The sequence below is a fragment of the Arvicola amphibius genome, chromosome 1 (assembly GCF_903992535.2).
Source record: "Arvicola amphibius chromosome 1, mArvAmp1.2, whole genome shotgun sequence".
Lineage (NCBI taxonomy): Eukaryota > Metazoa > Chordata > Mammalia > Rodentia > Cricetidae > Arvicola > Arvicola amphibius.
The window spans coordinates 62,948,191-62,970,260 of record NC_052047.1 but is presented as its reverse complement, the minus strand read 5'-3'; the positions used below and the strand labels follow the sequence as shown (position 1 = coordinate 62,970,260).

The 22,070-nt window shown below is 51.9% G+C and overlaps 1 protein-coding gene across 1 annotated transcript in view; it reads left to right on the top strand.

Moving 5' to 3' along the window:
- Ppp2r2c (protein phosphatase 2 regulatory subunit Bgamma) overlaps positions 1-22,070 on the top strand; it is an 87,361-nt gene that overhangs the window by 41,810 nt on the left and 23,481 nt on the right. Inside the window, exons 2-5 of the mRNA XM_038342842.1 lie at positions 14,018-14,115; positions 16,229-16,394; positions 18,425-18,537; positions 20,724-20,901. Coding sequence (XP_038198770.1) covers positions 14,018-14,115; positions 16,229-16,394; positions 18,425-18,537; positions 20,724-20,901 — 555 coding nt within the window. The remainder of the gene's footprint in view (positions 1-14,017; positions 14,116-16,228; positions 16,395-18,424; positions 18,538-20,723; positions 20,902-22,070) is intronic.

Below are 22,070 nucleotides of genomic sequence, written 5' to 3'. Positions count from 1 at the left end.
TCCCCTGGGCATGGTGGCTCATACCTGAAATCTCAGCACTTGTGAGGCAGAGGCAGGAAAGTTGCCTCTAGTTTGATTGCCACTACCCACCATGTACACCACAGCTTCCTTAAGGAAGCATCTTTTCTCACATCAGAATGATCGAAGGAGTCTTCAGTGCACTTGTCTAAGTCTATTTGACGTTAAAGTGTAAGGTTCCACATCTTCACACATGCAGGGGGGCTTGCAGGACGAAGGCTTGCCATTTTGCCTTGCCGTGTCCTGGCACCATCATGGTTCATATGCCGCAAGTGAGCCCATTCCTCCACAGTGACTGTGGTAATGTCAGTGCTCATTGGGTGGCTAAAAACCCCAGAATCTCTTCTCTCTGGTTCTGCAGAGAAGGTCGCGTGGGGCTGCTAGCATCCCTTGACTTGCAGCCATGTTCCTCTGGTTTCCCACCACATCCTGTTCCTCTCTACTCCGTGTCTTCTTGTAAGATTATTCACCGCATGCTTTAAGGTCCACCGGGGCGACCCAGGATAAATTCCTTGGATGGTCCTCTGTTCAATTATATCTGCAACAACCCCTTTTAAATGAAGTCACACACACAGGTTCTGGGGCTCAGTGGGTAAACTTGTCACTGGAAGACGTCATTCAGCCTCTGTTTTGGACCGAGATGCAAGGAATTAGCAGTTTGTTCTTTTAATCCAGGAAATGTGCAAATGACCGCAGGTCACCTATCTAGTGGGTACCATTGCCCTTCTTGGCTGGGGCTAGGCTACTTTTCCCAGGGCCAGCAAGGGGCAGGGTGGGAGAAGAGGTCATCTGATGAACATTTAGGAAACTGAGAAAGCCTGTAACGTCCCAAACAAGCACACTTCTGTATACCACACCCCTGTCCCTCAGATACTCCAAATCCCACCCAGTTTCACCGTGTAGCTAAATACTGCGTGTGTATCCATCAACTCAATAATAGATGGTAACAGATGAACAACAATAGACCATAATAGATAAACGAAGCTCAAAGTGCCCCTGCTGGAATACACAGCACAGCCCAGTCAATAAGTCAACAGCTGGGTCTCCGTGCTGGCAGCCTTTATGAGCTCGGCCCGCTCCTCTTGATCCTGCCATCTCCAGTCTTGCTTGCTCATGGCTCCAGTTATGTGTGTGCCATCCTTCCACGACCATCAGGATGGCACTATTTGCGATTGCAAACAAGGTTCTTGGGATGTTATCTCAGTGTCTGGATTGAAGTGGCTGCTTCCTGGACCCCATGCTCTGGGGGTGGGAGTAGCAGGCTTGGCCCCTCCCCCAGCTGATCGCTCCCAGGGAACCTGGGGATGTGCTAATGGGCCCAGGAAGCTGTGAGCTGTAATGAAAGCACTGGAGATGAGGCTCAGCATGGGGCTGCCCGCATCTTCCTCATAATTAAATCGGGGATCCTCCTGCTTTGGGGTGGAAGGAAGGTAGGCTTCCCTGTGGCATTTGTTAGGCATCAACCCCCATTCACTTATTTGTTTCCCAAATCACAGCTGGTTGCCTGCTGAAAACCAGTTCTGAGTGGACCGGTGGAAGGAGAGAAGGGCCATCAAGCCTGTGCTCAATCTGGGGAGTCCCTTTAGCATTCTGTGAGATGATGTCATTTACGTAACAACAGTTGCTATACAAGTGACTTCAAGAATCCAAGGTGTGGACAGAGGTGGCCTCCCACCCAGTCTGCCACAGGGCAGTAACAGAAGCCAGGGCTCTCACACTGCACTTAGCTTGTGCCCATGCTCCTCTGCACACCTCCTCTGTTTCCTCTTTTAGCCCTTCTAGCAGCTCTCTGTAGGATCTTGCAAGCATCCTTCATATTGGGCTGCTGTGGCAGTTGGGGTCTGGAAAGGACAGGGGTTCACTCAAGGTGACACATACAGAATGGGAGTACTATCTATGGTTGGCACGCCTCTGCCTGCTCGCAGCTCTTGTGGGACTCCTGCTCATCTGGGCTGCCCACACAGGCCAGACTACCAAAATTGTCCCGGCACATGAAATAACACAGAGAAAGGTCCTCCACTGGTTAACATCTGAGAGCAGCAGGACATTGCTGTGGGGACCGTGATATCTGCAAGGGGGTTGAGGCAGGCCAGTTTTAAGCTACGGTGTTGGTTGGCTTTAATTTAGGCAGTTACTCCCCCACCCCGGACTTTCATCCCTTTAAAGGCCAAGGCTTATGTAAGGTATTTTGACACAGAAATCCTTGGTTATAGACATCTTCCAGGTGCAAGACTGAGGCTCGGGAGGAGTCTTTTTCTGGTCATACCCACATCCTCAGCACTTGGGCTTGGCTTCACCTGGCTTTTCTGTGTCTTTCACCTCTGCTACAGGTTTTGGTTCCTGCCTCAAGAGGAACCCTTCCTAATTACCGATTCCCATTGCCCCCGGTTTCACCAGCTAGAGATCTCAGAGCCCTTTATTTCCTGGCAGGCCCTGGAGATGCTTCTGATTTGCTGACTGGATAGAACCCCCTCTCTCTAGGATACTTACGACTGTCCCTTCAAGTTTGCAACTGATGGCACAAATACTGCACCAAACACAAAAAGTGAAAATGTCCCCATTTGCTGAGGCATGGTGAGCGGCAGGGCCAGAAGCAGCCTCAGCTCTTTTGGCAGGTGCCTTCTGTCAACAGGGAGGGCTCATGTTCTCATCCTGTAGACCTGATGAGACCAGGCACATTCAGGATGGTATAGCCATAGACAGAGGGCTCGTGTTCTCATGCTCGGAGATACGGCATCCAGACCAGGGGAAAGGATGCTCCCTGGATAAGGACAGTAAAACCCTTGGCAGGACATCCCTCTAGCCTGGGGATCAAGGTCCTCCTTTGCCTCCACACAGGGTGCCTGGGAGTTATATTGTTTTAATTCATTTGCTCAATCAAACAAGACTCTGGGGAGGCAGCAGACAGAGCCCAAGGAACAGCTTCTGTGACTCTTGCTTCTGGACCATTTCTGAGCAGGCTCCCATCTGCAGCGCTGAATGCCCCACCCACCTTAGCTAGGAAGCTGCTCTTGTCTGGCCTGTCTTTAGCTGCCCAGAGAGTGCCAGCCTGGTGGGCCTAATCTTCACCTGCATGGGAGGCACCATCCTGCCAGGCACCATAATTGAAGTCCTTGGCTGTTCGGTTGTTCTAATTAGCTGAGAGGCGCCCTCCTGCCTCCTGGCTTTGCTAGCTGCCTAAAATAAGGGCCTAGGGTGCTAGGCTGCCTAGTTGAGGGTGGGGTGGGTTTCCCTGGTGGTTAGGTGGTTATTTTGGGTTTGCAAGAAGCTGGTAATCCAGGATCTAATGGGGCCCTGCCTCCCTCCGGAATGGCTGCATACATGGACACCCTTCTGTGGTCCTCCACCTGCAGCATTTCTGCTCCTATGGGTTGATAAGCCTTGTCCTTGTTGCAGGTGAGGACACAGGCGACACTGGCAGCTGCCAGGTTCCCGTGCTTTCCCTGTAGCATGAACAGGGCGAATTTGATGCACTGACACATGGAAGAGAGCGTGAAGAGCCTCAGTAAGGTAGTTAGAGACCAGGGAGGTGTGTGCTGAGCCAGCCTGCTCTACAGCCTTGGCCAGGACATCAGCCTGGCAACCTTGGCTTTCTCACGCCCTCTCTGGGCTACTGGTTGGAATGAGAGCAGCAAACACCACCCCTTGGAATTCCAGATCCTTTCCTGTGTTATTACAGCCTCAAAGGACCCCATGAAAGCTCACTCACCCTGTCATGAATCCTAATCTGAAGGGGCTGTGTTTAGGTGTGAACAAATGTCTGATAACCCCAGATAGGACACTGACTATATACCAAAGAAACCCAATCACGGGTCACCTTAAAACAGCCGGAACAGGTGGAACCTCAGAGTTCCACCCACCAGTGTGGGCAGTGCCTCCAAAAGCAGAGTAAATAGCGCATCTCTTCACTTGATCTGCCACCCCCCCAATACTCTCTAGCTCCTTTAGAGGCAATCAGTAATCCTGTGTAATCATGTATAATCCTATCACCAGGACAGGATTACAGAGGGCTGGGAGCAAGGGCCAGGGGGAAGTAGGTGGAATCTCAGGTGAGAGCCTGAGGAGCCTCTGCACCCTCCTTCTATACTGGACAGTCAAGGGGCCTGATCTTGGGAGGGTCCCTATCCTGTGCTAACCACAGCTACTCAGATGAAGATGGTCACAGCCATGCCCAGGGGACACTGTTCTCTGACAGGGGAGTGCTATTGTTCAGAGAGGATCATTTGCTGTCCCCAATCCACACAGCTGGTTAGGGACAGTGTCTTAGTTAGGGTTTCTGTTGCTGTGATGAAACATCATGACCAAGAGCAACTCGGGGAGGAAAGGGTTCATGTCCCGTACACTTCCATGTTATAGTCCAGCACAGAAGGAAGCCAGGCAGGAACTCAAGCCGGGCAGGATCCTGGAGCCAAGAGCTCATGCAAAGGCCCTGGAGGGGTGCTGCTTAGTGGCTTGCTCCCCATGGCTTGCTTGTTCAGCTTGCTTTCACCTGCCCAGGGATGGCACCACCCACCATGGACTGGGCCCTTCGCCATCAGTCACTAATTAAGAAAATATCCTACAGATTTGCCTACAGTCCAATCCTATGGAGGCATTTTCTTAGTTGGTTCCGTCCTCTCAGATGACTCTAGCCTGTTTCGAGTTAACATAAAATTAATTGGCACAAGCAGTCGGGGAGGGGTGCTGTCTGGCTCTCATCTACCCTAGCCAAAGTCGCCATGGAGAAGGAATTCACTAGGGGATCCCCGAAGCCCCTTGCCCGGCACCCAAGGCTGGCAGACCCACACTGCCGGAAGCAGTACCTCTACACTAAGCAGCTGAACTCTCCATAGCCAGCCAGACCCTGGCCATGGTTGATCCTCATTATCCAGGTCATTGACCAAAGCAGGAGCATGGAGTGGGGGTCTGACTGTCCTTCAGGCCCAGTTTCCTGGTTCTTGTGTCTGTGGTGTTGGCTAGTCCCTGGGGACTTTGTAATGGTCATGCGATAGCCACATAGGGTACGGTGAGAATCTGAACTCAGAGTGACATTGGCATTCAGGGCCGACCATGAGGTAGTATGGGCTGATGTTCTGGGTGGGCCGCCGCTTATTCTGGCTGTGGCAGCCATCTGTATTGCTTCAGTTTTTCAAAGGCAATTGTTAAACCACAGTGGCTTGGAACCAGTTTTAAAGGTCACGAGGCTTGAGAAGCCCAGTGCTGTGGTCGGGCTCCGTAAAGGTGCAGGGCCCTGCTACGGTGAAAGGCTCGGGGACCTGCCTGCATGGTGGTGTTGAGGGTTCTGGCCCTGGAGGTCAGCAGGTGTGAAGTAGCCACCCATTCCTGGGTTAACTCGTCTTGTGTAATGCATCTGTGTAAAGCCCTTTGGTGTTCAGGGGAGGGGCCTCTCCAAAGCCACTATCTCCGTTGCTATCTGTCTGGCCAGGCTGTGTCAGCAGGGGCTGGGTGGGTGTCAGCAGGGAAAGAGGAGGAATTGGGCAGAGGCCAGCATTGTTCCGGGCTGTGTAAATGCTTACAACATGTGAGGACAGCTCCTCTTCTGGCACACTTCTGAATCCTTGTTGTGTAGCATAAGGTCTGGCGCTTAGTAGGTGAGCGATGGATGCTTAGTGGGTGAGCAGTAGAGGCCTGTCTCTTTTAGAGCACCAAGGGGCTATAGGACAGAGCTCATTGTGGGAGGTGACGAGAGGGTGGGGCTGTATCCCAGAGGCAATGGGAATCCACAGAAGGCTATAGGAAAGTCGGGATAGGATGCTGCTGGTCACGGCTTGAACCAGAGCTGGAGCAGGAGAGGGGGAAGAGATGGGCTGGTCCTGCCAACTGTGACCTCAGCACTCAGGACTCCACAGCTCAGCGCCTCACCCACCCTGGAGCAGACAGGCCTTGGGAAGGTCTGGTGGACACAGTGATGGGATGAGACTTGATGGTGCCAGATCGGCGTGGTCCCCACTTCCTTCCTGACAGCTGCAGCCTGAGTGGGGACTGCAGGTGCTGGAAGGGCTAAAGCCGGCCCCCAGCCAGCCAGCATCAGCTATCTGGGTGGTCAGTCCAAATCAGTGTCAGTGTCCCTCCCTCTGGCACAGCACAGGGCGGCGCCCCCAGCCTTGACTTTACAAACGGAGTCACTGAGACTCTACCGAAACCATGCCTCAGGGCCAGGTTAGATTCAAACCCAGGTCCCTAGCAGAGCACAGCAACCCGCATCATCTCTCTCCGGATGTCTGTTATTCATGTGTCAGTATCATGGTGGCCATGAGGTCAGGTTTATGCTCAGAACGGTGGTGATGCTGATGGCGCCTGTCTTAGCTTAGGGTTTCTGTCACGGTGATGAAACATCCTTGCCCGAAATGCAAGTCAGAGAAGAAAGCGTTTATTTGTCTTCCAGTTCCACATCATGGTCTACCAGGACCATGCAACCAAGGAAATCAGGATGGGAACTCAAACAGGAGCTGATGCTGAGGCCGTGGAGGGATGTTGCTCACTCCCCTACTCAACGTGGCTTGCTCAGCCTGCCTTCTTATAGAACCCAGGACCTCCAGCCCAAGGGTGTTCTCATTCACAATGGGCCCCTCCCCCTTAATCACTAATTAAGAAAATGCCCAATATTATGGCGGCATTTTCTCAGTTGAGGTTCCCTCTTAGATAACTCTAACTTCTACCAAGCTGACATAAAACTAGCCAGCACAGTGGTGATGGTGGTGGCATGCTAATTGTACCTAACCATGGCTTCTGGCCAGATGATCCCCCTCCAATCTCAGCACACAGGGAAGAGTTGCCCCTCTGCAGATTCCACGTCTCGTCAGACCCCCCCCCCCCCACCAGGTCAGGAAGGACTCTGGGATCTTCTTTGGTAGAGAAGCTGGGTACCATGGAAACCCTTCCAGAGCTGGAAGTTCAGGGAAGCAGGTGGTGAGCGGAGGGTGTTCTCTCCATCTCCTTCACCCTGTTCTGTCCTGAGGCCAGAGGCTGGCCTCAGGCCACCTGGCCATGAGGCTGGAACCAGAGCTGGGTGTCCTCCTGCTTTGAGCACCATCCAGCCTGGCCTCAAGGCACAGCAGGGTGACCACATGGTGCTGACCACGGGCAAATCCACAGCTGCCTGTCTGCCTTCCAGACCCATCTGTTGTTGAACCAGTCTGGCCAGCAGACATGCCATGGGCAGGGGTCAAGTCATCTGGCCTGGGTAGGAGGAACTGGCTGTCTGGGTCCCAGACATCTCCACCCTGTCCTTGTGAAGTGGGAGGGGCAGTAGGTTCTCGCTTCCCACTGACTCCCTCAGCATCTGCAGCCCTGATCAAGGTTTGGTGGCTTTCAGAGGCTCACACCCCTGAGGGATGAGGAATGTATCTTAAAACCATCACAATGGCAGTGGAGCATTACAGTCTCAAAGGCAACTGGGTGCTAATGAGTACAGTGTGCTCGGACCTCACAGACCGCATGCACCATGAGATGCTATTTATGTAGAACGGCGGTGGTCAGTCCCACAGGGACAGAAGTGGATGTGTGACTCCTGAGCTGGACTATGATGCTGCTGGGTTCTGGAACCTTCTGGGAGATGGGAGTGTGAGTCAGATGGCACCGTTGGCTTCCCAGTGTGTGGAATCCACAGAGGGAGAAGCACACTTCAGGAAGGGGGCCTTTGAATTAGCCGAGAACATGCTGACCTCAGAACAAGATTACCATGCTTACAGGATCCCACCATGAAGGAGGTGGGGAAGAGTCCAGGCTGGGGAAGGTAGGAAGGACGATAGGCAGCATCCTAGCTGCAGGGACTTTGCCTGCTCTGTCATTCTGACAGGTGGATACGGATGTCCGTTTCTGTCACAGATCCCTTCCCTTGTGTTCTGCCAGTTCCCCACTGTCCAACAGATACTTGCCCAGGAATCACAGCTGTGGCCAGCAGTCAGTTGTGACCTGAGGTTTCCATGCCGTAGGGCCTCCTTTGCATCCCTGTTTTGGCTTTTTTTTAAAAATTTTGTTTTGTTTTTGTTAGAGTTGGGGTCTTTCTACATAGCCGTGGCTGTCCTGAAACTCACTACATAGATCAGACTGGCCTTGAACTTGCAGAGATCTGCCTGCCTCTGCCTCCCAAGTGCTGGGATTAAAGACGTGCCTACCGTACTCGACCCCAGACATCTGAATTATTTATAAACCTGAGGCACAAGGTGGCCAGGTGAGGATGACAGTTCCTCTTCTTATCCCTGCGTGGTCTAATCTGAGATGGGTGAAACACAGCTCGGGAGTAAGGGAGCTCAGGCTGGGTTGCCACGCCTTGATGAACCTCAGTGGGCATCTCAGGTCCACACGGCATGATGTGGAAGGCCAACCTGGGCACAGATGGGGATTCCTATGTTTTCCAGAGCTCGTGGCTGCATAACATCACCACAGCCTGAATGTGCTGAATTCTAGGGCCAGCATCTCCAACTTGAAACAAATGACACGTATCCTCTGAGCACTAGAGGCCAGAAGGCTGAAGTCCAGGTGTCCACAAGGTGGTGCTGGTGCTCCCTCTATAGGCCCCAGGCTAGACTCCACCTGGCCCCTGTCGGTAGTCTTTAGCTTGTAGACTAGGGTCTGCCTGCTGCTTCTCATCATGTGGTCCCTTCCCCATGTCCGTGTGCCTCTGAGTCCTACTCCATCTTCATGTTAGGTCTTTGTGCTTAGAGCTGGTCTTCCTAGAGTATGACATCTTTATCTTGACCATCTACAAAGACTCCCCTTCAGAGCAGTCTGCTCCCTGCAGGGCCCAAGTTCAAGCCTTTGTCATATCTCTTTAGGGGCTGCAATACAACCCATGCCACTATCTTTGCTCATCTTTGCCTGTGGTGGGCAACAGTCTGTCATTGCATGGCCACCAGAGATAACACCTCTCACTTCTCAGGTGTTCTCAGGTAGACCCTGGGCTGGCTTAAGGTGCTGACCAGTGGCGCCTTGTCCACTGTCCCTGTTGCTAGCTCCCTGCATGCCTGCCAACTCTGCAGAATAGCCGAGGGCTAGTGGCATTCCACATGTCTGTGGCTGCATAGGTGGTCCCCACTCTGAGGCCAAGCCTTGAGCTTTTTCCTTTTGCTGACCCAAAGGTTTCCTAGTGTATGGTTCCCCTCCAGCGACCACGGATAGTTTGGTTTTGTTATTTGGTCATGGGTTTAGACCCTGCAGTTGTCACCCTGAAAGCCCAGCTCCAATAAGGGTTCCTGGGCTAGATCAGCGCTACCTGGAGACAGATGGCTCCCAGGAGAAGTGGATGGGATTGGCTGCAGGCCCTGCTGCCCTTCATGGTCAAGACTAGAGGTAATGGGGACACAGACTGCCAGGGAGCATGAGCTTAGGCCTTCCAAGAGGCACACTTTGATCCTGAGCCCACGTCTAGAGAAGAGACCATTTTATTGATATGGAGTATGGTGGGCAGGCGCTTCCTGAAGGAGGTGGTACTAGAGCAGGAGGTGTCTCACTTTTACTAGGAGAAAAGGTGACCTTTCTCTGCAGAGGTGCTTCCCAATGACTGTGCTTGGCGTTGGTGGATGGTGACTCTTGGTACTCTGAGGTAGCTTTGCCTCAGGCAAACCTTTGGGACCTGTGCCTTAAGACAGTAGGCATGATCCCCCCGTCCCTGCGGTCCTTGTTTGGAGAGCTTGGCAGGGCCCTCGTCCGGGTAAGAAGGTCGATCCTGGGAGGTCGATACCTGTTCTGCACTGGTATTCAGAACCAAACTGTAGGACTGGAGGGGCCGGGCTGTAGGCCTTTACTTCTAAGCACTACTGCACTTTCTAGGAGCCGGAGGCAATGATGGCAGAAGGCTGTGGCTCTCTAAGAGGTAGATTCTTTTTCAGCCCATTATCCCTCAGAACCCTAGTTGGTCCTCCTTCCCTGGTCTCCCCACTGCAGTTGCCTCCCTCTCCTCTGTCCAAGGAAGACCATACATCACAACCTAGGCACAGATACCCACCCTAGGCCACACAGCGAGCTGACTGTGTGAGCCAGGATGCTAACCCAGACTTCTGACTGGTCTATGGAGAGCTCCCACGGCTTTGCTGTGGAAGGAGCACTGTCTTCCTGCCACCAACTGTAAGTCACACTAATCTCTCCCCCGGGTAGGGTGGGGGACGCTTTTGAGGCTCCAAGGAAGCAGTGGACATGAAAATGACATACAAATTGTAAATTGCCCACAGACATTAGTGTCTGTTACTGTGGTAACCATCCGGCCTCGGTGGACCTCAATTGCTCTGAATAGTGAGGTTATGTCAGCATTTTAATTTAATTGCATTATTTTCCCATCATAAAAATAACGAGCGTTATGTATATACCCAAACTCATCAAGTTGTCTACATTAAATATGCCGGTTTTGATGTACTGATTACATCCTAATAAAGTTATTAAAATAATGTAGCTGCATTACAGAACATCTACAAAATCAGGAAGGGAAATTTATTTTGTTACATCCATTCTACATTCTTTGTTGACATTCTGGAAAATTCCATCCTCCCACTTTAGCTTGTTTGCTTTTTTAAAACAAGGCTGTGATCACTGGTCTATATAATTAAGACATTTTGTATACAATTTTATATTCTGCTCTTCCCCCCTAGGGAGTTTTAACGTGAAGTAGCAATAGCCACTGCTTCATCTGGGAGCACAATACTGCAGGGTTGAGGTCAACCCAGAATGTCCCTGGGCCAGGGAAGGTGCTGTGTGGAGGGATGGGGTCAGTGTCCAGGACAGCTTAGTGTGTGTAGCAGGCACTTGCCTGGTCCCCTCTATTTAAATTTAAAGGGGTATGTTCCACTAACATCCTGTGTCTATAACCTAATTGGTTGTTACCACGACTGACATTTATCTCAGAGGCCCAGTGTGCATCAGGGGCTCCCTCTGGAGGGCACACATTAGAGCTGGGTTACAGCTCAATGATGGGCTATAAAAACCCTAGGTCCTATCCCAGCACCCTCAAATTAAAGTTTTTGATAAGCAAAAGGTTCGTATTAAGTAGACACACACACTATACCAGACGCAGGCGCCACTGAGGTTTTGAAGTACATCTCAGAGCTCGGCCATCATGGAACCAGGCACCAGACACAGACAAGGAACACTGCATACAGACTGGGCCAGGGGAAGAGGGCACAGGATGAAGGGGTTCAACAAGGTGGGCACGCTGGCCCACTGAGCAGGCTGCCCATGTGCAAGATGAGAAGAAAGTCTCTAGGCTGTGCTGTACTGATGTCAAGGGAGGACACCCAGGCCCAATGTCCAGGCTGGGCACTGACGTCAGCTGGGATGAGGAGGCTCCTGGGCAGACATGGAATGATGGCGAGGTAGAACAGGATAAGGCTTAGAGGATGTCTGTCACTGGCAAACAGTTTGTCATGCATCTGCAGAGACTGAGTTTGGGCTTGTATGTGGCCTGCTCCAGGCTGGGCTTGGCCAGCAGCTCTGTTGCACCTGCTCCTGTAGAGACTGGCAGACTGGCCTGGGCAGGTCCCTCTGCTGGCAAAAGCAGAGGCAGCAGGCTAGAACTGAGTGTGTGAGGCCCTTTGGGCCCTGCTGCAGCTCTCCAGCTATTGTCTCATAGGCCCAAGCAAATCCCAGGGCCCAGCCCAGAGGCCAGGGCAGGTGGGGTTTACCGTCCATGGGGAGGCATGTGAGTTCTGAAGAGGCAGGCACAGGGGACGTGAAGGTCTGGGGTCCTGACGTGCACAATTGCAGACAGCTCTGAATGTGGGGTCCAAGGCTGCTAGGAGCCTTGGGCAGGGAAGTGACACATCAGAGTGTCAGTCATGGTGTTGCTGGGCCCTGCCTGTTGTTTCCCTGCAGCCTGTGGGGCACAGTGAGCTAGGTGACCGTTTAGGAGGAGCCCAGGCCCTCCTTTGCAGGACAGGTGTGATTGCCATTTTCTTTGAGTCACCAACCAGCTCTCAAATAAGGACACAGAGACTTATTATTAATAATGAATGCTCGGTCTTAGCTTAGGCTTGTCCGACTAGCTCTTTTAACTTAATTTAACCTGTTTCTACTCATTTACGTTTTGCCTTGGTGCTTTTTACCTTTATTTCATTCCGTATGTCCTGCTTTTCTGCTTCCTCTGTGTCTGTCTGCCTGGTCTCCAGCATCTCCCTGGCATCTCTTTTTCTTTATCCCCACCCCCTAGCCTAAATTCTTCCTCTTCCTTACTCTCCCTGCCCAGAAGTCCTGCCTGAACCTCCTCCCTTGCTACTGGCTGTTTAGCTCTTTTTAGACCAATCAGGTGTCTTAGGAACACAAGGTAAAACAGCAACACATCTTTGCACAGTTAAAGAAATATTCTGCAACAGACAGGGAATAAAACAGGGATGTGGGTGTCTTGGAAGCTAAGCTGAGACCTGGCTGTGGGGATAGGGAGGGGCTGTTTGCTACTGCTAAAAGCCAGAGAAGAAAATCAGGTTTGGGAACTGCTGTGGATGGAACATGAGGGAAGATAGCAAGATTCAAGGGTATAGGCCTCTCCCTGGTGACTATCTGAAGAGTAGAGTAGGCAGGGAGGCCTACTGGTGCCCCACTGGGGTCCCTGGAGGGCTATCACAGATCGTCCTGTTACCACAGTTGGGGCCAGAGATTTTGGCAGTGAGAGAGCCCAGGCCAGGAATGTGAAGAATGATCAGGAGCCCATTTACAGAAGTAGGCTCTGCCCTGCCCGACCAACAGTTGCTGCTTGGGCCTATGGGTCAATGTTGTAAAACTTTCTGTGTTTCATAATATATAGGAAACAATTTTTTTTAAAAAAAAAAACAACAGAGATGCTTCCATCTTTTCAATATTAGGAATATGTTTAAATTAAAAACAAAGACCATTTTGGGGTTCCAGTAAAGCCTGCTGGTAGGGCAGTCTTGGGTTTGGGGCTGGTGAACTCTGGAGCTTTTTCTAGAATGAAGAACTTTCCTTCTGCCAGGCCAGGGGCTAGCCTTCCCAAGAATGGCCCTAGCCCTGTGGCTGGCTGCCTGAGATGTTCAGGCCAGTTTTCACTCCATTTTCATAGAGCCTGAGAAGATTGGGGATAGACTGAGAAGGTTGCCCTCATTCCCAGATACTGAGATTGGAGTCTGGGTTGAGTACTGTGGGCTCTAATCAGACATCTGCGCGCATAGGTGGGTCAGACACTCCAGTTACTGGGGTGACTCCATGAGGAAGGCCTCTAGGTCTCAAGCTGAGTTCAGACTTCTAGAGGCCTGCCTGGAGGTGAGGCTCTGAGGTAGAGCAGACAGTTCACCCCAACCACTACCAGGTACTGTGCTGTGCTGATGGAAGAAGGGCTCCTTTTTTTCTTTTTGTCTGCCACAGGTGTTAGGAGTGAACATGAGGCCTGGTTCAAGAAAGGAAGGCAAAGGAAACCCAGGTGGCTTTCAATGTCACCTTCTGTCCCCAGTTTGTAGGCAGACTGCGAGCCATGGTGGTCCCCAACTTTGCACCCATTCCTTATCTGTCCCAGTGCAATGGCTTTGACTTTAGGTCTAGATCTTAGTTTCCCCAAAGGTGCCCATTAGAGACACAAGCAAGCCACCGTGTCTTGACCCCTGGTCCCTACTCTCCCCATAAACAAATTGCCCTCCCTTGCCTGCCTTCCAAGGCTGAACAAGCCTGACTTGTGGAAGGCCCCGATGGCATCCAGTGCTGTGGAGTGGTGGTAGCCTCCATGCTCCGATACCCATCAGGCCTCAGGCCCTCAGCAAGGCCCCACACTGTCCCCAGTCCTGTCCCCTGGGCCTGGAACCCAGCCTAAGTGTCAGATTTGTACTAGGGACCTGCTGAGCACAGGAGGAAGCCTGCCTGACGCTGTGTGAGGGACAGGGTATAGGGAAGAGTCACACACTCCTGCAGGAGGGTGGGGACCCTCAGCATGCTCTGTTTGCCTGGGCTCCCGCCTGCTCCATGGACCCCCAGGGTTGTGGGGTCTGCAGAGCAGAGCCCTGTACTGACGCTGACGCCGCTGTGTGATAATGCGGTAGTCTGAAGATGCTTTCTGTGTTGCTTCCTCAAGCTGACATCATCTCCACTGTCGAGTTCAACCACACTGGGGAACTGCTGGCCACAGGTGACAAGGGTGGCCGCGTGGTTATCTTCCAGCGGGAACCAGAGGTATGTGTGTGGAGGGGTCACGAGGGAGGTCGGAAGAGGACTGGCAGATGGCTAGAATGCGGGCGTGAGGGTGGGGTCAGGCAGGTGCAGGTGTGGCAGGGTGCAGACCGTTTTCTGGGCAGGATTTCTGGCCTACCTTGCCTAAGTGTTCCATCCAGTCCCTCACTGGCTCCCCTCTGTCACAAGGTCCCTGGGGCTGCAGGGAAAGGGATGGACCTGGCAGTTGGACTGGGTCAGCTCCTAAAGCTGCTCTCTGAACCCCCCGCCCCCCGCCCCCCCCCAACAGGAGTTTGTTGACTGTTCACTGACAAGGCTGCAGTTCCAGGCAAACCAACAAGTCCCCAACCTGCCCTGCCCGTGTTAGGGAGGGGGGACCGCCACCCCCACCCCATCCAGCTTTTTGCTGACCCTGGCAGGTTTTGCACAGGCCTTTACCCTTCAAGCAAGTCTCCATCTGCGCCTCTGTCCTCCCCAGTTGCTATGCAGTAGCATTCTGAATATGCCAAGAACAACCTGAGACCAATCCCCCCGCCCAGGAGGTCATTTCTGAAACCTCACACCTTCAAGGAGGACATAATTCATGCAGACACTGGGCTGAGCAGTCCATTTCCATATGGTTTCTGCCTTGGTTCCTTCTTGCTGGTCCCCAAGGGTACAGATGCACACCCATTTACAGACAGGCCAATCAGCAGCCAGCCCCATGGAAAGATGCCAGGCTCTTGCTGCCTGGTCATGTACCACCCCAGCCAGGGGCCTCTCAGCACTGAATGTTGAGAAACCAGGGAGGGGATAAGGGAGAGGCTCAAGGGAGGCAGGACTAGAGAGAGGAGCTGAAGCCAACTTTGACCCCTTGAGCGCGGTTCCCGTGCTTCATAGCGCATGCAACCCCGCGTTGCAACCCCACCAGGCAGAGAGCTGCGGTCACCCTTCCTCTGACAGCTCAAGAAGCGCAGCACAGAGGGCTTAAAATAGCTCAGCAAGGGCAGGCGAGGGACAGCCCGATGCGCACAGGTGTCGCAAGGCAGACCATCCCACCAGGCCACATCAGCGTCAGCCATCGTTCTGCCTGCTGCAAAGAGAAATGAGCTCAGAGGTTCTGGCTTTTCTCCTTCCGTTTGTCTCCTCCCGCTGGTCCTGCTGACATTTTCGCAACTCGTGCTCATGGGAAGAGGAGGCAAAAGACGTGGAAGGATTTTCAAACAGATCCTAACGCAAGACAGAGATGGAGACCTAAAAATAGACACTTTCAAAATGAGCAGAAAAGCCTGACGCTGGGCTTGGCTGGCTATTTTCCACTTGTTCCCAGCTGTGATTTCATGTTGTCATAGAAACTTGACTTGTCTGCTGGAAAAGTGATCCCCGGTGCTTATGGCAGGTCTAACACTCAGTGTTTGGGGTTCTCCATTGAGAGGAGATTCATAGTAGGAACTCTGCAGCCCAAAATGCCATCATAGGGAGCAGGGTTAGGGCCAGACAGATGAGGGTAGGTAGAGCCTTGACATTGGCATCTGGTCTCATCGGGGTGAATGGTGGCCATGTCATGGATACATGGGGTGAACCCTAGCCTCACAAGCATGAAGACCTAAGTTTGATCCCCAGAACTGACATAAAAAATACATATGCCTGTGATTCCAGTTTTGGGGAAACAGAGACAGGCAGGCCCCCAAGGCTTGCTGGTCTAATTGGTAAGGTCTAGGATAATGAGAAACCCTGCCTCAAAGAGGGTAGACAATGTTCTGAGGATGACATCTAAGGTTGTCCCTTGTCTCTGTATGCATGCTCACACACATGCATGCACACCTACATCCTTATACACACATATACACCTGTACACACACCTGCATGTCTCCTATATACATGCACACACCCCTGCAATACAGCCTATACACACATCCCTGTACACACACACACACCTGCACATACCCACCCTATACACACACACACACACACACACACACACACCTGCAATACGATGAGTACACTTGCACTAGCAATCTTCCTTTGGTGGTGTGGATAGCACCCCTGCCGCAAGGCAGATTCAGCCTGGTCTCATGTCTGCCTCCATCCGCCTTGACTGCTCCTGTGGCTCATCCGCGTTTGGGTTTCCCTGCAGAGTAAGAACGCGCCTCACAGCCAGGGTGAGTACGACGTGTACAGCACCTTCCAGAGCCACGAGCCCGAGTTTGACTACCTGAAGAGCTTGGAGATCGAGGAGAAGATCAACAAGATCAAATGGCTCCCGCAGCAGAATGCCGCGCACTCGCTGCTGTCCACCAATGGTGAGGCCTGGCGGGTGGGGCCAGCCTGACCTCACACAGGCTTCCTGCTTTCTCTGTGGCTTTAGTGACAACCAGGCCATTCTCTTCAGCTTTTCCTGGCTGATTGTAAATACAATGGTCATGGATGTTTTCAAGGTAGAGATGAAGTTGAATATTCCAGAAACAGGGACCAGGGCCAGAAACCAGCGACCACCAGATACAAACTGAATTCTCATTCAGAGCCACAAATCACCCAGCCTGGAGCTCCCCTTAGTGGTGGGGAGAATAGACAGGTGGCTGGTCTTTGTCCCTCTGCTTCAAGCAGGCTGTGATCTCAGAAAGCTGTTGCTACATGCTAGCTCTGACTGCCACCTCTAGATTGGGTCTAGGCCTCTCAGCCCCTCCTGGCCACCTAGTTCCCACACTTGCCCTGCTGTTCTCCATGAGCCTGGGCCAGGAGTCTGGTGGGACAGACTTGGGTCCAGGCCAACTCTGTGGACTGGGACATGTGGTCTTAGATTCATTAGTCTCGGTCTGCACACTGCTCCCTTCTGGGGCTATGAGATATGATATCTATCTGGTGCTCTGAGAAGAGTAAATGCTGAGTGAGCCTGAGGGAGGCTTGCAAGATGGCATCACCTCTGCATTCCTTGAGGAAGTCCTACTACTGAGTGGGCTTCAATGGCTTCCTGAGAATTACTTAGCTTTTACCTCCTGCCTACCCCCACCACAATCTCTCATGTAGTGACTTCCCTCCTCATCCCCTCTCCATCCACTGGATAGTGCCCTGTGAAGCCTGCCCTGATGTCTCACCTCTGCTGGACCATCCCTTGACAGGACACTTGTCATTCTAGCTGTGCATCTCTGCCGGGCTTTGAGAGGACAGGATCTAGCTGGCCTCCCAGAGGTCTGGCTGTGATCAGCTCAGCACACCTGTACTCTGGGGTCTTTATCCTGTGTGAGCATGGATGGATAGTCACATGGGACCAGGAGCATGTAAAGATGACACTAAGTTTGTGTGTGTGTGTTGCGCACGTGTGTGTGCACATGCTCGTGTGTGTGCACACGTGTGTGTACACACGCTCGTGTGTATGCACACATGTGAGCACCCATGCATGCATATATGTCTTCAAAAATAACATCCTGCCATTCTGGAAGGAAGGCCAGCCGTGAGAGTCACCCACTTCTTAGTCCCACAAAACTTCTAGACCTTCTTTATACTCCAGCTCCACCCTGTCCTTACAGAAGACTGAAGACCCTTATAGAAGGCCCCAACTGAAACCTCTCAATTCCTCCCATGCTTACACTGTTGTTTCTTTTGACTGCTGAGGTTATCAGGGTTCTCTGTAGAAGCCAGAGAGAGGACAGAGGGAAAGAGGGAGATGGAGAGGAACTTGCCCCTGTGCTTGTGAGGCCAGCAGCGCACAGCTCAAGCCTGGAGGATGTCTGCTGACAGAGGCAGCACTTTGGTTCTGTCAGGTCCTTTAGCAGTGATGCAAGGCCCAGCTCCTGATGGCAGCTTATCTGCTCGCCAGATTTAAATTTTAATTGCATCTGAAAGACCCTTCCTAGCAAGAGACAATGTATTTTGGATGGTGTCTGTGGCATAGCCAAGGTGAGCCATGAGGTTACCATTACCTACACTTCCTCCTGTGAGGTGCAAGAGAGGAGTGCAGAGAAGAGAAGCCCCTGGAACTGGCTTTTGGGTGGCAGGTACCACTGAGCTAGCAATGGCAGATAGGCCACCCCCTTCTCAGGAAGACATAGTGGTACAGACTCAATGTAGAAGTCAGTAGTGATCCTTGCGAGGACCATGCCCTTTGACCTAGCAGCATCCCCTGCCAGGGACTCAGAAAGATGGGCTGAGGATAGAGTATTCATGTGTAGCGGTATTTTGAGTAAGGCATTGTGAGGGAGAACCTGGCTGTGTGAGAACGGGGGTGTGGGGTGACTCCTGAGGTACATGTCACGTCCCTCTGGCTATGACAGACCTGGGCTGGGCTGACCTGGTTGTAACAGGGTGCCTTATTCTTCCTGTTCTATTCTGAAAGATAAAACTATTAAATTATGGAAGATCACCGAACGAGACAAGAGGCCCGAGGGCTACAACCTGAAGGATGAGGAAGGGAAATTAAAAGACCTGTCCACGGTGACGTCGCTGCAGGTGAGCTTCATGAACAGAATGTTTGGCACTTACGTTCTCCTAAGCCATGAGACGTTTAGAACTTTTGGTGCCAGGGCCAGAGCCATACTGTTGTGACATTATTCCTGGGGTGATGAATGAACATTTACTTATCCTAGATGACAAACCAATGACAGACCACAGTACAGATACTACCAAGTCCACCATGGTGAACCAATGAGTTTGGTTTTTTTTAATTGTTTGTTTTTGTTTTTGTTTCTTTGAAACAGGGTTTCTCTGTTTAACAGCTTTAACTGTCCTGGAACTTACTTTATGAACCAGACTGGCCCCAAACTCACATAGATTCCCCTGCCTCTGTCTCCCGAGTGCTGGGGTTAAAAGTATGTGCCACCTAGCCGAATCAATGAGTTTTTTTGGGGATTACTTCCAGGAGCAGAAATGAATGATAAACAGATATCTCAGCAAAGCCCACCCCAGCATGGTGACAGCTCACAAAGCTGGGGACCTGGAGCACACTGCACGCCTGCAGGCAGCTTCCCGGGTGCTCTTTCCAGGTGACTTGGCTGGTCTGAGTCTCTGCAGGCTGCCGGCCCAAGCCCTTTCTGAGCCGAGCAGCTCAGCTCGTTGGAGAGCGACTCTTTGCAGCTTTCCTGTTTATATGCTCCAGGAAAAGGAGGGACTCGGCAAACCTGGTCAGTTTCAGGGACTTCCTGAAGCTATCATGGGTTGTTTATCTACTGTCCAGAAGGAGCTTTCCTGCAGGATGGAAGTGTTTCACCTCCTTATAGACCAACCAGGAGTTCTCAACTTTCTCCACGCTGTGACCCTTAGTACAGTTCCTCACGGTGTGGTGACCTCCAGCCATAAACCTTATTTTTGTTGCTACTTCATAATTGTAATTTTGCAATTCACAACTGTTATGAATCATAATGTAAATATGTGATATACAGGATATCTGAGGTGAACCCTGTGAGAGAGCCATTTGACCCCCAGAGGGGTGTCGACCCAGAGGTCGAGAACTTAGAGCATCCTGTTGTTTTACCTCCTTGTAAGCATCCTGTCCTAAAATACCCTGTTGTTTCATTTCCTTTTACATCCTATGTCTTCAGAATTCCTCCCAAGATGAAAAATTTTAATCCACTATACAACATACACCCTGGATACTTCCTTACTGCCCTGGCGTGGTGGGCTTTGTCTATGAAGGGCTCTTCACCTGCAGTTGAGGGGGATAGCAAGTCAGAAAATACCCACACAGAAAGGAGAAACTGAGGCCCAGTGTATGGCCACACTTCTCCTACAGTTACTGAGTTGAGCTCCCCAGCCCTGGACTATTTATTGGGCAGAGGAAGTTGGGCTAGATCTTTGGTGCAGTGAGGTCCAGAAGGTGGCGCTGTAGAGTTGTACCAAAGTCAGCGTTTGTCCTGCTTAATTAAAAGGCATAAGAGCTTGCATCCTTCAGCAGAATGTGGAACTTGCAAGAAAGAGTTCAGGGGGCTGGAGCGATAGCTCAGTGGTTAAGAGCACTTGCTCTTCTTGCAGAGGACCTGGGTTGGCTCCCAGCACCTACATGGCGGCTTATAAGTTACAGCTCTCTATAACTCTAGTCCTAAGCGATTTGATGCCCTCTTCTGACATCCCTGGGTGCCGGGTGCCAGGCACACACACAGTGTATATGCACACATGAAGTCAAAATGCTCATACACATTAAATAAACGAAATAAAATATAAAAGGAATGAGAAAGGGAAGAGAGAGGGGGGAGTGTACACCCCCCCACTTCTGTTCATGTGAGGTGGGTCAGGTTTACCACCTGAGCCCCTTGTACAGGCCAGGAAACTTTGCTCACAGTTGAGCAGCCGTATAGAACATGCTGCATGAGCCTGGCAGGTGAAGGCCATTTGCCAACTGTGATCACTTATCTCACACTGTGACTGTTTATTTCACACCTGGCTCCCGAATGAGTGGTGCAGTCTCCCATGAAGATCGTGAGTCCTCTGCCAGGCAGTGGTGACGCACACCTTTAATCCCAGCACTCGAGAGGCAGAAGCAGGAGGATCTCTGTGAGTTTGAGGCCACCCTGATCTACGGAACGAGTTCCAGAACAGGCAGGGTTACATAGAGAAACCCTGTCTTGAAAGAAAACAAACAAAAAAGATTATGTGTCTCCTGACACTTGTCCCACGTGACTCTGCTTGCTTCTGCTCTGCAGGTGCCTGTGCTGAAGCCCATGGACCTGATGGTGGAGGTGAGCCCGAGGAGGATCTTTGCCAATGGCCACACTTACCATATCAACTCCATCTCCGTCAACAGCGACTGTGAGACATACATGTCGGCGGATGACCTGCGCATCAACCTCTGGCACCTGGCCATCACTGATAGGAGCTTTAGTATCCTTGGCTTGACCTGCAGGGAAGTGGCTTTGGGCTGGTGTATAAGTGTACTGACTCTGACTTCTGGGGCTTCAGGCTTGGTGACTTCCTCATTGAAGAACTGTCCCATCTAGAGTGTAAAGGAGGCAAGGTGTGGGATCACAAGGTGTCTGTTTATGAACATTTAAAGGACACGGCTGCTGTGAAGGCTCCATCCCACCCCGTGCCTCCTTAGGGTAGCAGTGGTCTCCATCACCTGGGTCCCCATAGGAACCATGAAGAAGCAAGAGAGCTAGAGACATCATGCCCTGAAGGAGAGGAGGCTGACCCCCCCCCCCCCAGGACAGCTACCTAGAGGTTGCTTCCCCTTGTGCTGGTCCAGTGTGTGTCACCCTGGATGTAGAGTGACAACTGGGGTATCAGAGACTTGGGTGTCTGAAGCCAGGCAGAAATGGGGTCCTGGTGTCAGAACAAGCTAAGGACTGAGCACTGCCCCTCCTGCGGCCTGCTAAGGAGAGTACCACCTACAGGATGTGTGGGTATAGCCTGCACCAAGCTGGGGAAGGTCAGGGCCAGTCCAGGAAGGGCAGGATGCTACCTTGTCACTGTTGTGGGGACTATTAATGACAGCCATGCTAAGTGAAGCTTTACGTGCTGGGCTTTCACTCAGTGAGGCAGACACTGTCGTCAGACCCTTTCCAGTAAGGGACCTGAGTCATAGAGCCTGAGCTCATAGATGACAAGTATCTCCTGGGAGAGAGTGAGGGGCAAGGAAGGCTATAGCTGCTATGGAATGGAGACAGTAAAAAAAAAATGTTGACTTCATCATTCTGGGTTGAGTTGTAACTGTCTTTGAACCTGTGTGGCCACAGGACATTAGAACAAGTTAGTCGTGAATGAGGAAAGAGTTGGTGACTCCACTGAGACCTGTCTCTTTGTCACTGACTTCCTTTTTCCATCCAGAATACAGGACTTATGCTCACGCATGCGAAGAGCACAGCACTCACCCGCAGGTGCTTATCAGATACCCACTGACATGCTTGAAACTGGCACTGGGTACGCAAGGCCCTGGCATGCAGGAGTCTTTTGTGACCAGTACTGGGGTCTTGGACACAGACCAGCATATGCCGTGGGTCATGGGCAGCAGGTTGGCAGAGAGGAAACCGGGGGGGGGGGGGCTTTGCCAT